General features: G+C 56.7%; 3 protein-coding genes across 4 annotated transcripts in view; 2 read left to right on the forward strand and 1 right to left on the reverse strand.

Moving 5' to 3' along the window:
• The first annotated feature begins 1,983 nt into the window (after positions 1-1,983).
• GCHFR (GTP cyclohydrolase I feedback regulator) lies at positions 1,984-5,911 on the forward strand. Its single transcript, XM_017530978.2, has 3 exons — positions 1,984-2,223; positions 4,124-4,218; positions 5,419-5,911. The coding sequence occupies exons 1-3, from the start codon at positions 2,188-2,190 to the stop codon at positions 5,540-5,542; spliced, it is 255 nt and encodes an 84-aa protein (XP_017386467.1). The 5' UTR covers positions 1,984-2,187; the 3' UTR covers positions 5,543-5,911.
• A 145-nt stretch (positions 5,912-6,056) lies between these two features.
• The window catches only part of DNAJC17 (DnaJ heat shock protein family (Hsp40) member C17), a 45,151-nt gene continuing 40,127 nt past the window's right edge, over positions 6,057-11,080 (reverse strand). For both annotated transcript variants that reach the window (XM_017530975.2, XM_017530974.2), the window contains exon 11: positions 6,057-6,255. In XM_017530975.2, coding sequence (XP_017386464.1) covers positions 6,133-6,255 — 123 coding nt within the window. In that variant the 3' untranslated portion in view covers positions 6,057-6,132. The remainder of the gene's footprint in view (positions 6,256-11,080) is intronic.
• Positions 6,253-10,627, forward strand: CUNH15orf62 (chromosome unknown C15orf62 homolog). Its single transcript, XM_017530976.2, has one exon. The coding sequence runs from the start codon at positions 8,657-8,659 to the stop codon at positions 9,233-9,235; it is 579 nt and encodes a 192-aa protein (XP_017386465.1). The 5' UTR covers positions 6,253-8,656; the 3' UTR covers positions 9,236-10,627.

The following is an 11,080-nucleotide window of genomic DNA, read 5'->3' on the forward strand; positions in this document are numbered from 1 at the left end:
AAGAAAGAAAAGTGAAATTTAGTTTAATTTGCATTTCCTGGATTTCTAATGATATACTGGGCATCATGTTATATGTTTATTGGTCATTTTTCTTTTCTTTTTTTTTTTGAGACAGAGTCTGGCTCTGCCACCAGGCGCCAGGCTGGAGTGCAGTGGCACGATCACGTCTCACTGCAACCTCCGACTCCCAGGTTCAAGCAATTCTCCTGCCTCAGCCTCCCAAGTAGCTGGGACTACAGGGGCGCCCCACTACACCCAGCTAATTTTTGTATTTTTGAGTAGAGACAGGGTTTCACCATGTCGGCCAGGATGGTCTCGATCTCTTGACCTTGTGATCCACCCGCCTTGGCCTCCCAACTGCTCCCGGCCTGCTTTTTTTTTTTTTTTTGACTCGGTTCCAATGAAGTATTGGTCATTTCTATTTATGAAGGGCCTATTCAAGTCAGTTACCCCTGTTTTTTCTATTATTCATTTTTTTTCTCACTGAGTTGCAGGTGTTCCTGGACATTAATCTTTTGTGACTTTTATTTTTTTTAACTGAGCACAAATTTTCCTGAATCTTTTGTCAGTTTTAACACATCCCTTTTGTTTGTTTGTTTTGCTTTTTTGTTGTTGTTTGTTTTTTTGAGATGGAGTCTTGCTCTTGTTGCTCAGGCTGGAGTGCAATGGCACAATCTCAGCTCACTGCAAACTCCACCTCCTGGGTTCAAGCGATTCTCCTGTCTCAGCCTCCCGAATTGCTGGGATTACAGGTGCCCACCACCACACCCAGCTATTTTTTTGTAATTTTAGTAGAGACGGGTTTTAGCTATATGGCCAGGCTGGTCTCGAACTCAGGACCTCGTGATCCACCCGTCTCAGCCTCCCAAAGTGCTGGGATTACAGGCGTGAGCCACCGGGCCCAGCAACACATCCTTTGTTAAGCATGAATGTGTTTTATCTCTCTGGGTAACCTGTTAGTCCCGTGGGTAACAGGGCAGGGGTAGGAACTACAGAATTAAACTAGTTAAGGGACCTTTAGGGTTACAACTTCCTACTTCCCTTATAGCTTTCTCCACGTCTTCAAAGTGTTCCAAGAGCAGTATCCCCTATAAATGACCGCCTCCCTGTTAAAAAGCGAAGATTTTTATCATCCCACGGGAGGGAAGGCTACAGCTACATACAGGCTGTTTTTGTTTTGTTTTGTTTTCTAGAGAACCAATCACAACAAGGCAGATAAAGAATGATGAGTTTTTAGATTTTGATACCTGCGAATGAGGGCGTGGACGCACGGTTGGAAACTCGCAGCCGGCTCACTGGTGGCTGGTGCCGGGGAAGTTGTTTCATTAGCTTCAGGTGTTGCCCAGTGACCTCCTGCGCGTGCGCAGCGTCTGTCCAGCTGCGCGGGAAGCTCCGGGTAGGGAGGGCCAGGTTCCAACCATTCCGTCACTCCAGACCTGGCACCCAGCCAAGGGTGAAGTTCCTTGATAGATTTTCCTGTCGGTCTGCAGAAATGCAAGGATCTGCCGCTGTACTGGAATCAGAGTCTGGGAGGCGGGAATGCGCACTGCGCCCGGTGGTATTTTAGTTGTAGCCTTCAGGGCGCGCGCCGAGCCTCCTGCCCCGGCCTCCTCAGCGCTTAAGGATTCTCTGCATTGCGTGTCGTGGCGAGGGGAAGTCGGGCCCCGCTGAAGGTGTTGAGGCGTCTCGGAGGGGTGGGCTGGGGCCTGGGGAGGCTTCCGCGAGGACGCCGTTTGCTCTGGGCTCTGCCTGGCGGGGACTTTGGAACCTGACCTGCAGTGTTGCAAGCAGGGGCGCAGGGGCAACACGCGCTCTGGGCGCAGCCAGTCGACTCTGCTGGGCCACCTCCGCCTCCAGGCCGTGGGACCATCCCCATCCTCCCCACACCCTACCTTTCCGCGACTGGACCACTCGGCGGAAGCCTCAGGTGGGCCCCGGGGTCCAAGTCCGCCGCGGGGAGGGCGGGGGCGGGCCCCGAGCAGCAGACTGCAGGGCGCGTCACGGCAGCCGCTCCTGATTGGCGGCCGCGGCAGTCACGGGCCAGGCGCCCGGGGATTGACGCCGCCTGTGGCAAGAGCCAGAGTAACGGGACTCCCAGCGGCGCGTCGCAGTCCCGACGAGAGCAGGGCTGGAGTCGGTGCCCAGCAGAGAGCCACCTGGTGGGAGCCTGGCCGGGACGCGCGCACCATGCCTTACCTCCTCATCAGCACCCAGATCCGCATGGTGAGTACTGGCCGCCCGGCGACTTGGAGCCGGGACCAGGCCCTAGGGGCTGCGACCGCGCCTGCACGCCTCCCTCCTGGGCTGTGCCCACCTGGGGCTGGACCGCGAACCCGCCCGGCCACGCCCCCTCGGCCCGGGAGAGGGAGTGGGGAAGCGGGCTCAGCCCGACTCCCAGGACTCAGCGAGCTCTGGCCCGCCCAGAGCCTCTGTGGCCGCGAAGGGGACCCGGTACGTGAGCCCCGGTGAGAGAGCGACCTGCGGGCACTTCTGGCTCCTATTCTACCTGTCGGCAGGAGGGACCCAGGGAGCCCAGTGCCTTGCACGGAGCTGCTACATATGGGAAAAAAAGTGAAATAACCTGAGGGAAAGAGGTTTGGAAAAGATAAGGACGTGCCAAGGCGCTAAAACCCCTGTGCCAAGTCCTTGACCCATACACAGCCACTAGCTGCACCCTTAGGCACGGCCAGGAAGGGCTGTCCCTGAAGCTTTAGGGAAGGAAGAAAAGAAAACTCCCTGCTTGGGAAGAAAGGAAGGCAGGTGAGAAGGGGTTGGTGCAGTTAGAGGTGGGAACACCGTGAGTCAGAAGTCACCTTTCTTTCTGTGGGTGCAGTTTCCTTATCTGTAAAAAGGTTCTGATTGCCCTCCAGGAGTCCCCTTTTAACTTCAAAAGACATTACTCTGCCGCCCATATGGGCAGCAAGGTGCTCCTCTGCCCCTGCCCACTGTCCAGTGCCATGGTGAGCCAGCAGAGGGCACACAGCCCCCCTGGTGGGTTCACCAGCGACGAGAACGCTCTAGCAGAGCCCTGGGCATCGGTTTGTGAAGCAGTCATCTGTGCAGTTGTCAAAATGTGGATTGCTGGGTCCCTTTTCAGACCTCCCAAAATGCTATGTATGGGGCTTGGGAATTCATACTTGGAAATGCCCCCCCCAAGTGATTCTTATTTTTTAAAAGATATGGCTTTATTGATATGTAATGTGCATACCATAAATTCATTGATTTAAAGTGTACAGCTCAGTGTTGTTTTTTAGAGTACTCAGAGTTGTGCAACCATCACCATGAGTTTTAGAACATTTCTAATACCCCAAAAGGAAAGCCTGGCCGGGCGCGGTGGCTCACGCTTGTAATCCCAGCACTTTGGGAGGCCGAGGCGGGTGGATCACAAGGTCAAGAGATCGAGACCATCCTGGTCAACATGGTGAAACCCCGTCTCTACTAAAACTACAAAAAATTAGCTGGGCATGGTGGCGTGTGCCTGTAATCCCAGCGACTCAGGAGGCTGAGGCAGGAGAATTGCCTGAACCCAGGAGGCGGAGGTTGCGGTGAGCCGAGATTGCGCCATTGCACTCCAGCCTGGGTAACAAGAGTGAAACAAACTCCGACTCAAAAAAAAAAAAAAAAGGAAAGCCTGTACCCCCTCACAGACACTCGTGATTTTCTCCAAGTCCCTTAGCTCTAGACAACCACTAATCCCCTTTCTGTGGTAATGTGATCTGTGTCTGGCTTCTTTCATTTACATGATGTTTATTTGTTCTGTTTTGTTTTGAAATAGGCCCAGGCTGGAGTGCAGTGGCGCTATCATGGCTCACTGCAACCTCAACCTCCGGGGCTCAGACGATCCTCCCACCTCAGCCTCCTGAGTAGCTGGGACTATAGGCTCGAGCCACTTTGCCTGGCTAAAGCTGAGCTTTAAGGATCTAGAGAGGCCCCTACGTTGCTCCTCCTGATCACTGATGGGCTCCACCCCTTCACAATTTATGTCTGGCCCCTACGAATCCTCACTACTCTCTCCAGCCTTTATGTGAGGCTCTCAGGGCTAGCAGGCAGAAGAGGAAGGAGAGGCAAGACCTTCCACCTCCTCCTGGCAGCCAGCCAAGCAACCTTGTGGCTTACCTTGCAGGAGGTGGGCCCCACTATGGTGGGTGATGAACAGTCGGATCCAGAGCTGATGCAGCATCTGGGGGCTTCAAAGAGAAGTGTCCTAGGAAACAACTTGTAAGTAGCAGCCTCACTCAGTATCCTCTCCCTGCCAGCCCCTAGACCTGCTCCCTTTATGAAACCTCCAAGCCCAGGGACAGGCCCCAGCATCAGAACCCCGCTGCCTGCATCCTGGAGCTCTGTCCTCCGGAGGAGCTGGTCCTATCTGTAGCATCTCCAACACCACCCTCTCCCTCATGAGGCTTGCTCTGAAAGCTTTCCACATCCTTACTGGAACTGCAGAAACAGTCTGTTCCCTGGGTCTAGGACTCCACTAATGGACTGTTCCTTGCCCTGCCCTCTCCTCTCTAAGCTGGACCCCATCAAGCACAGACAGGCACACAGAGAAAGGATTTTGTCGTGAGGATCTGGCTGAGTCACAAAGCTAAGCCCTAGAAACAGGGAGCAGGGAGCCTGGGTCGTGTCTCCAGGGTGGCTGCTGCCTGGGGACTTGGCCACTTCCCTTGGCTTCCTTTGTAATGTCTCCATGTCTAAACTGTGACCACTGCTTCCATTTGTCTTCTCACCCCTGGACGTAGGGAGAACCCAGGCTACACAGGTTCTCCGGGAAGAGTTGCAAGAGTGAGTCCCAGTTCAAAGTGGGGAAAGAGAAGGCGGGCTTATCCCAGTCCCTGGGTCAACGCTCAGGGGCAGAAGGCAGCCCCCTCCCTTTGCCATGAGGCACTTGCCTCTCCATGCCCAGCTTGGGCCTTGAGTCCTCTGTCTGCTTCATGGTCCTTCAGCATCAATTAAACCTGAAAGAAGGACTACCAGTATTCTCCACACTAGGGAGTGGCACACAGGGCCAGGAGCAGCTGGGGCTCAGGCTCCTTACTCCAGAACTACAGGACATCAGGGTAGTGAGGGGCCTGGAGGCCTGGGTGGGGAGCAAGCCCAGAAGGGCAGGCAGTACTCTGGACCCGCTGAGTGTGCAGGGCGGTTGCCAAGCTAACACGTGTCTACCATCTGGGACACTGGGGAACCTGCTTAACCACTCCGTTTTCTCACGTACCAATGGCCACAACAGTGGCACCTTCACTAGCTTGTTGTGAAGTACCTAGCAGTGGAGGAGGTCAGGCTGTGCACTTGCCCTGGCATCCAGCAAGCAGCCAGCTAGCGAATCGCTGCCAGAGCGGCCGGGCCACCTGCAGCTCACACTAGCTTTGTACCAGGAGCTTGCTGTGTGCCCCCTCACCCTGCCCACCTGTCTCTTTGCAGTTATGAATACTATGTCAATGACCCTCCCCGCATAGTCCTGGACAAGCTGGAACGCAGGGGCTTCCGTGTGCTGAGCATGACGGGGGTGGGCCAGACGCTGGTGTGGTGCCTGCACAAGGAGTGACCTTCTCACGCTGATCTGCAGCCGGGGCGCCCCTGTGGATGGGCTGCTGTGGGCCCTGACCTCCAAGCTCCGGCCTCACCAACTGCCTTGCCCCTGTCTTCCCAAATCGTCACTGCCATCTGCCCAGCCTCAAGGGGCAGTGAATGGCCTTCTATGAAACCCTGCCTCAAACAGTGGGAGAGGCCAGGGTCCGTTGCCCTGGTGCTCCCAGCTGCCCTGCTGCTTCGGGCCTGAGCGGAGGGCACTGGGTAGGCCATGTCCTCGGGCAGCTTCCTGGGCCGGAGCTGGGCACCCCAGGGCCCCTGGCGTGTGGCTCCTGCATAGCTAGCCCAAGCCAATAAAGGACTGTGATGAGTGTTTGCGCCTGTGCTCTGCTTGTGCACAGACTCTCGGACTCTTACCGTGTGGAGTGTTTCCCTGGGGGTCTGCCCACTTCCTGGGAGGGTTGCCTGGGTGGAGCCCTCTGTGGCAGAGCCCAGCACCCTATACCTATGTATGGAATAGAGGTAGAGTCTTTAAAAAAAAAAACAAAAAACTTTTATTGGTGACATTGAAGAAAAGGGCTGGTGGGCGGGTGGCAAGAGCCGGGGCTACGTGGGCGGCCCCTCCTGGTCTTCCCGCTGCATCCGTGCGATCAGCTGTTGCCGCTCAGCAGCCTGGCGCATGCGCATCATGACGAGGCTCTCATAGTCCCTGTCCGACACCACTGAGCCCTGGCAGACAGAGCAGGGACAGGAGGGGTCAGGGACAGCAGGGCACAGCCCCACAGACTCTAGACTCTGAGGATGGTGCTGAGGCAAAGCTGTGGTCTAAGAGTCTTGGAGGGAGGAGGGCAGAGGAAGGGAAGGAACCCAGAACATCCTTCTGGAATCCTGTGTCCTCCAGAACAAGCCACCTTTGGCCCCCAGCTGGCTGCTCCCCAGCCAGCTCTCCTCCCTTTCCCCAGGCCTTGTCAGCTCCGCCATCTCCAGTCCGTCCTCAGGAATCACCTGCGGACCCTCTAGCCAGGCCCTCGTTCCCCCTCATTTCCTCTGAGCCCTTTATCCTTCACTTCTTCCCTCTATGCCATGGCGTCTGCCTCTCTCAGGCTCCCAAGGAAGGGAAGCTGTCTGAGGTGCAGGGATGCACTTGGCTCTGCTGGGCACGCAGCCTGGCACTGTTCATGCCTGGTGCCCTGCGGTCCGGCTCCTGCTGAGGATGCAGAAGGGAGCCCTGCTGGAGACAGCGTGGAATGCCCCACCCTAGAAAGAGAGGCCACCATGCCTCTAAAAATACACACAAGGGCTCCTGGAGGGCAGGGCCCATGGCTCAAAGCTTTTATGAACTTGCCAGCACAGTGCAGAGATTAAGGAATGCTGTATTTAAATAATCAAAAGAATAATAAACAAATGCCTCAATGGGCCATGGCTGGAGGGTGGAGAAGCAGCTCTGCAGAGGGGCCTAAGCAGGCAACCCATGCCCCGACAAGGTCTGTGGTGGGAATTAAACCCCTGCCTCCCTCAGCAACCTTTAGGCTGTGTGATGATCATGTGATCCCAACAGTTTCACAGAGAAGTGTGAAGCCCGCCTGACTTGGCACAGAAATGAGCCAGGCCAGGGGTTGCAAGATGCAGTGGCCTGCCCGTAGCAGAGAGCTGTGGGGCCCTGATCCAAGCTACGCTGCACAGGGGCGCTCTTACGGAACCAGGCAGGAGGAAACTCTGGTGGTCAGTGACCCGGGGAATAGGCAGGGAGCGGCTGGGATTGAGATTTGCCAGGCCCTGGCCAGCAGGTTTGGGGTAAGGGGTGTACAGAAACAGGAAGTATTACTCAGCCTGAGTTCCCCTGCTCCTCCCGACAGCTGCACGTCTCCCCTCTCCCTGGCTGCAGCAGTCCCCTCCAGGCTGAACGGCTAAGCCTGGCCCAGAGCACAGCTGACAATTCACAGCCGCCTCTGACCCAGCCCTGCAAGAGAAGGAGGACCCCAGAGGAGGCCCAGTAGCCAGAGGGGAGGGGCTGGAGCATAGCCAGGTAGGAGGCAGCACAGCCCTCAGCTGTCGCTCTCCTGCCAGGAGGCCACTAGGGCAAAACAAGGGAGGATGAGAAAACAGCAGCCAAGCGGAGGCCACGTCTCCCGTCCCCGGGTTAATGTTGCTCTGCCAAGAACACTTGGAGCCACCCTTGGCAGGCCCCCAGCCCAACCCTCTGCGGCAGAGCCCGTCATAGGCATGGGCTGCTCCCCATTAACACGCCCTCTGCCTCCTTCCCTCATCGTGCAGGTTCTGCTCATGAGGGCCTGACAGCGGGGCTGAGTCACCCATACCAGCTACAGGTCTCTTCCTTCCCCATAGTCGCTCCACAAGACTGCCTTTCAATTAACTACACCTCCCTCACTCCCACCCAGACACTGTGGGCCAGGAGCCAGGCCCACCTGCTGGGGCCCGGGGTGGTGGGGATGTGATGAGAAAGGAAGCCGTGAGGTGGCACATAATGCAGGGCTGCCCCCACAAAGGAATCTTAAGCTCTCCATTGCCCTGGGGTGTTGGTCACAGCTGCCCCATCCCTGCATGCGGATGCTGCAATTACCCAGGAGCACGAAACCCAGCTTCCTACCTGACTGAGTCAGCTGAGAACAAAAACACATCTCCACCACCAGACACTGCCACAAACAGCCAAGCCACTCATCAGAGTCCAGGAGCTGCCGGCAGAGAGGGCACGGCCCCACACTGCCCCAGAGAGCAGAGGAGCCAAGCAAACGCCAGGGCGAGTGAGCTCGGGCCATCTGCTGCCTGCCTGTGAAAGGAGCGCTCACCAGCCTCGCCCAGCCCAAGAGCGTCTATCTCTGCCTCCACCGGGGCTGCCCTCACTCAGGCTCCAGTAAGTGCTGCTTCTTCCTCCTGGGGTTTTTTCCACTGCCCTATCCAGTAACCAGGCCACTCCTGTCCCTGTGGGAAACTCTTGCTGTCAGGAACTCCCAGCTCTCTGCCCTCCTGGACAAAAAAGCTCCTTCTTCCTGAGCCCTCCTCTCACCAACCAAGATGCAACCAAAGGTCTTTGCTAAGCAGAAACCCCGAGGCCTCTGCTTGTAGGGGAGCCTCTCCGACTGCTGGCACTCACTGCCCCGGAAGGGACTGCATGCTATCCTGGGTGCTCCTGAATGCCTATCTGCTGGCTGCCCTGGGCCCCATGGAAACCTGGCGGAAAGGCTCCTTCCGCAATACCTCCTTCTTCAAGCGGCTGAGCCTGGGGAGGCCACGGCGGCTCCGGCGACAGGGCAGTGTGCTTAGCCAGGCCAGCACGGCGGGTGGGGACCACGAGGAGTATAGCAACCGAGAAGTCATCCGGGAGCTCCAAGGGAGGCCAGATGGCCGGCGTCTGCCACTGTGGGGTGACGAGCAGCCCCGGGCCACGCTGCTGGCCCCACCCAAGCCCCCACGCCTCTACCGAGAGAGCTCAAGCTGTCCTAACATCCTGGAGCCCCCACCTGCCTACACAGCGGCCTACTCGGCCACCCTGCCATCAGCGCTCTCTCTAGCGAGCGCCCTCCACCAGCACTCAGAGGACGGCCTTGTGGACACTCCCTGCTTCCAGAGGACACCTGTCCCGGACCTCAGTGATCCCTTCCTCACCTTCAAAGTGGACCTGGGGATTTCACTTCTTGAAGAAGTTCTACAGGTGCTGAGGGAGCAGTTTCCCAGTGAACCTAGTTTCTGAATGGGGCAAGGGTGGGCAAGGCTGGGGTGACTGGAAGAGCTGGAGCCTGAGGACCCAATTGTGGATTAAGGAAAGGGCAGGGACAGAACTCCAGGCCCATCATTGGAGGATTCAGGCAGGCAGAGCTCCTCCATCCTGGTGCAGGATTCCAGAATAGGAATCCAGGGCTCTGCCTGCCCTCTGGGTCCTGAACAGTCCTCCCAGGCACCCCAGAGTGGAAGGACAGAGGCAAGCTGGGAATGATGGGAGGGGCACTTCCTGGCAGGACCCCTGAAGGAAGCTGGCTATGCCAGGAAAGGGAGGCCATGTGCTGCAACCACAGGAACCAGATAGAGTCCGGCAGAGCCAGAAGGTGGCACGGGGTCAGGTCAGGGAGTAGGAGGACACGGATTAGGCAGAAGAGATGAGTGCCCTGCGTCAGCCTCTTTGGAAGCCACTGTCAACAGAGAGAGGTACAGGACAAGCCTGGGCAAAAGCGGTCCAACCCAGGCCAAAGAGGAAAGTGGGAAGAAAGGGGAGACAGATCTGACCTTGTTCAATCTGGTGGCCACGCACTGCATGACACGGAATTGAAATCAAATAAAATGAACAATTCAGTTCCTCAGTTGCACCAGCCACATTCCAAATGCCCAGTGGCCACACATGACTAATGGCTGCCACATGGGTCAGTGCAGAATAGACATGACCATCGCTGCACAAAGTTCCACTGCACAGCACTGGCTAGACCGTGGCCTGGGGCCACCAGCAAAGGGGAGACGCATACAGGGGCTGGCCGCATAGGAAGAGGTAGGTAGAGATAGAGTATAACTCCAGAAAAAGACCAGGCAAATCCTTAGCAGAAATGAGGACACGGCTGTCTGCCAACGCAGCTACCTGGTGAAGGAAGGCAGATCCCGAGAATGCCAGCCAAAGGCACGGGCACAGCTTGCAAAGGGGTGCTTTGTGGAATTCCCAGAATTATTAGTGATGGGAGCCCTTGGGAAGTTCAACAAAACAGTGGCAGATTTCCTTCCTCGAAGAGAACTGGATCCAGGGATGGGCACTCGGCGGAGCAGCACAGCCGGTCTCCAGAACTGTCTCCCAGGAATGGAGAGTTCTGCCTGCCTGAACCCTCCAACGATGGCCTCAAACAGGCCAAACCCACTGGGTCAAGGCCACAGGCTGTGCTATGGCCCCACCCCGTGGCCTGACCAGACATGTGGAACCAGAGCCCAGCAGCATTCGCTGGGGCACGTGCTGGTGGCCCCCAGGCCTCTTCTAAGAGTAGCAAAGGCGAGAGGGAAGCTTCGACACACCGTTTCTACCACTCAAATCGGTGCCCTCCCTCTTTCCTCCTCTCGTGTAGTTACCGAGCTGTGGATGCAGGGGAGAATGAATAAAATTCTAACACAATCTGTGGAGTGTTATCTGGGGCTGTGAAATGCTGTGACTTGAAGGTGGGAATGAGGTTTGTAAAGCAGGGTCCTGAGTCAGGCTGAGACTGATTTGTTTCCCTCTATCCAGGGTCTGGAACACGCTCGCAGAAAGCTTCTTTCCCACCGGACGTGGTGGCAGTGTGCCTGTAGTCCCAGCTACTCAGGAGACTGAGGCTGGAGATTGCTTGAGCCCAAGAGTTCTGGGCTGTATTGCACTATGCCGATTGGGTGTCCACATCAAATTTGGCATCAATATGGTGACCTCCCGGGAGCGGGGGACCACCAGGTTGCCTAAGGAGGGGTGAACTGGCCCAGGTTGGAAACAGAGCAGGTCAAAACTCCCATGCTGATCAGTAGTGGGATCGGGCCTGTGAATAGCCACTGCACTCCAGCCTGGGCAAGATAGCAAGACCCTGTCTCTAAAAAAAAA

Source organism: Cebus imitator, unplaced genomic scaffold, assembly GCF_001604975.1.
Source record: "Cebus imitator isolate Cc_AM_T3 unplaced genomic scaffold, Cebus_imitator-1.0 Scaffold70, whole genome shotgun sequence".
In the NCBI taxonomy this organism is placed as follows: domain Eukaryota; kingdom Metazoa; phylum Chordata; class Mammalia; order Primates; family Cebidae; genus Cebus; species Cebus imitator.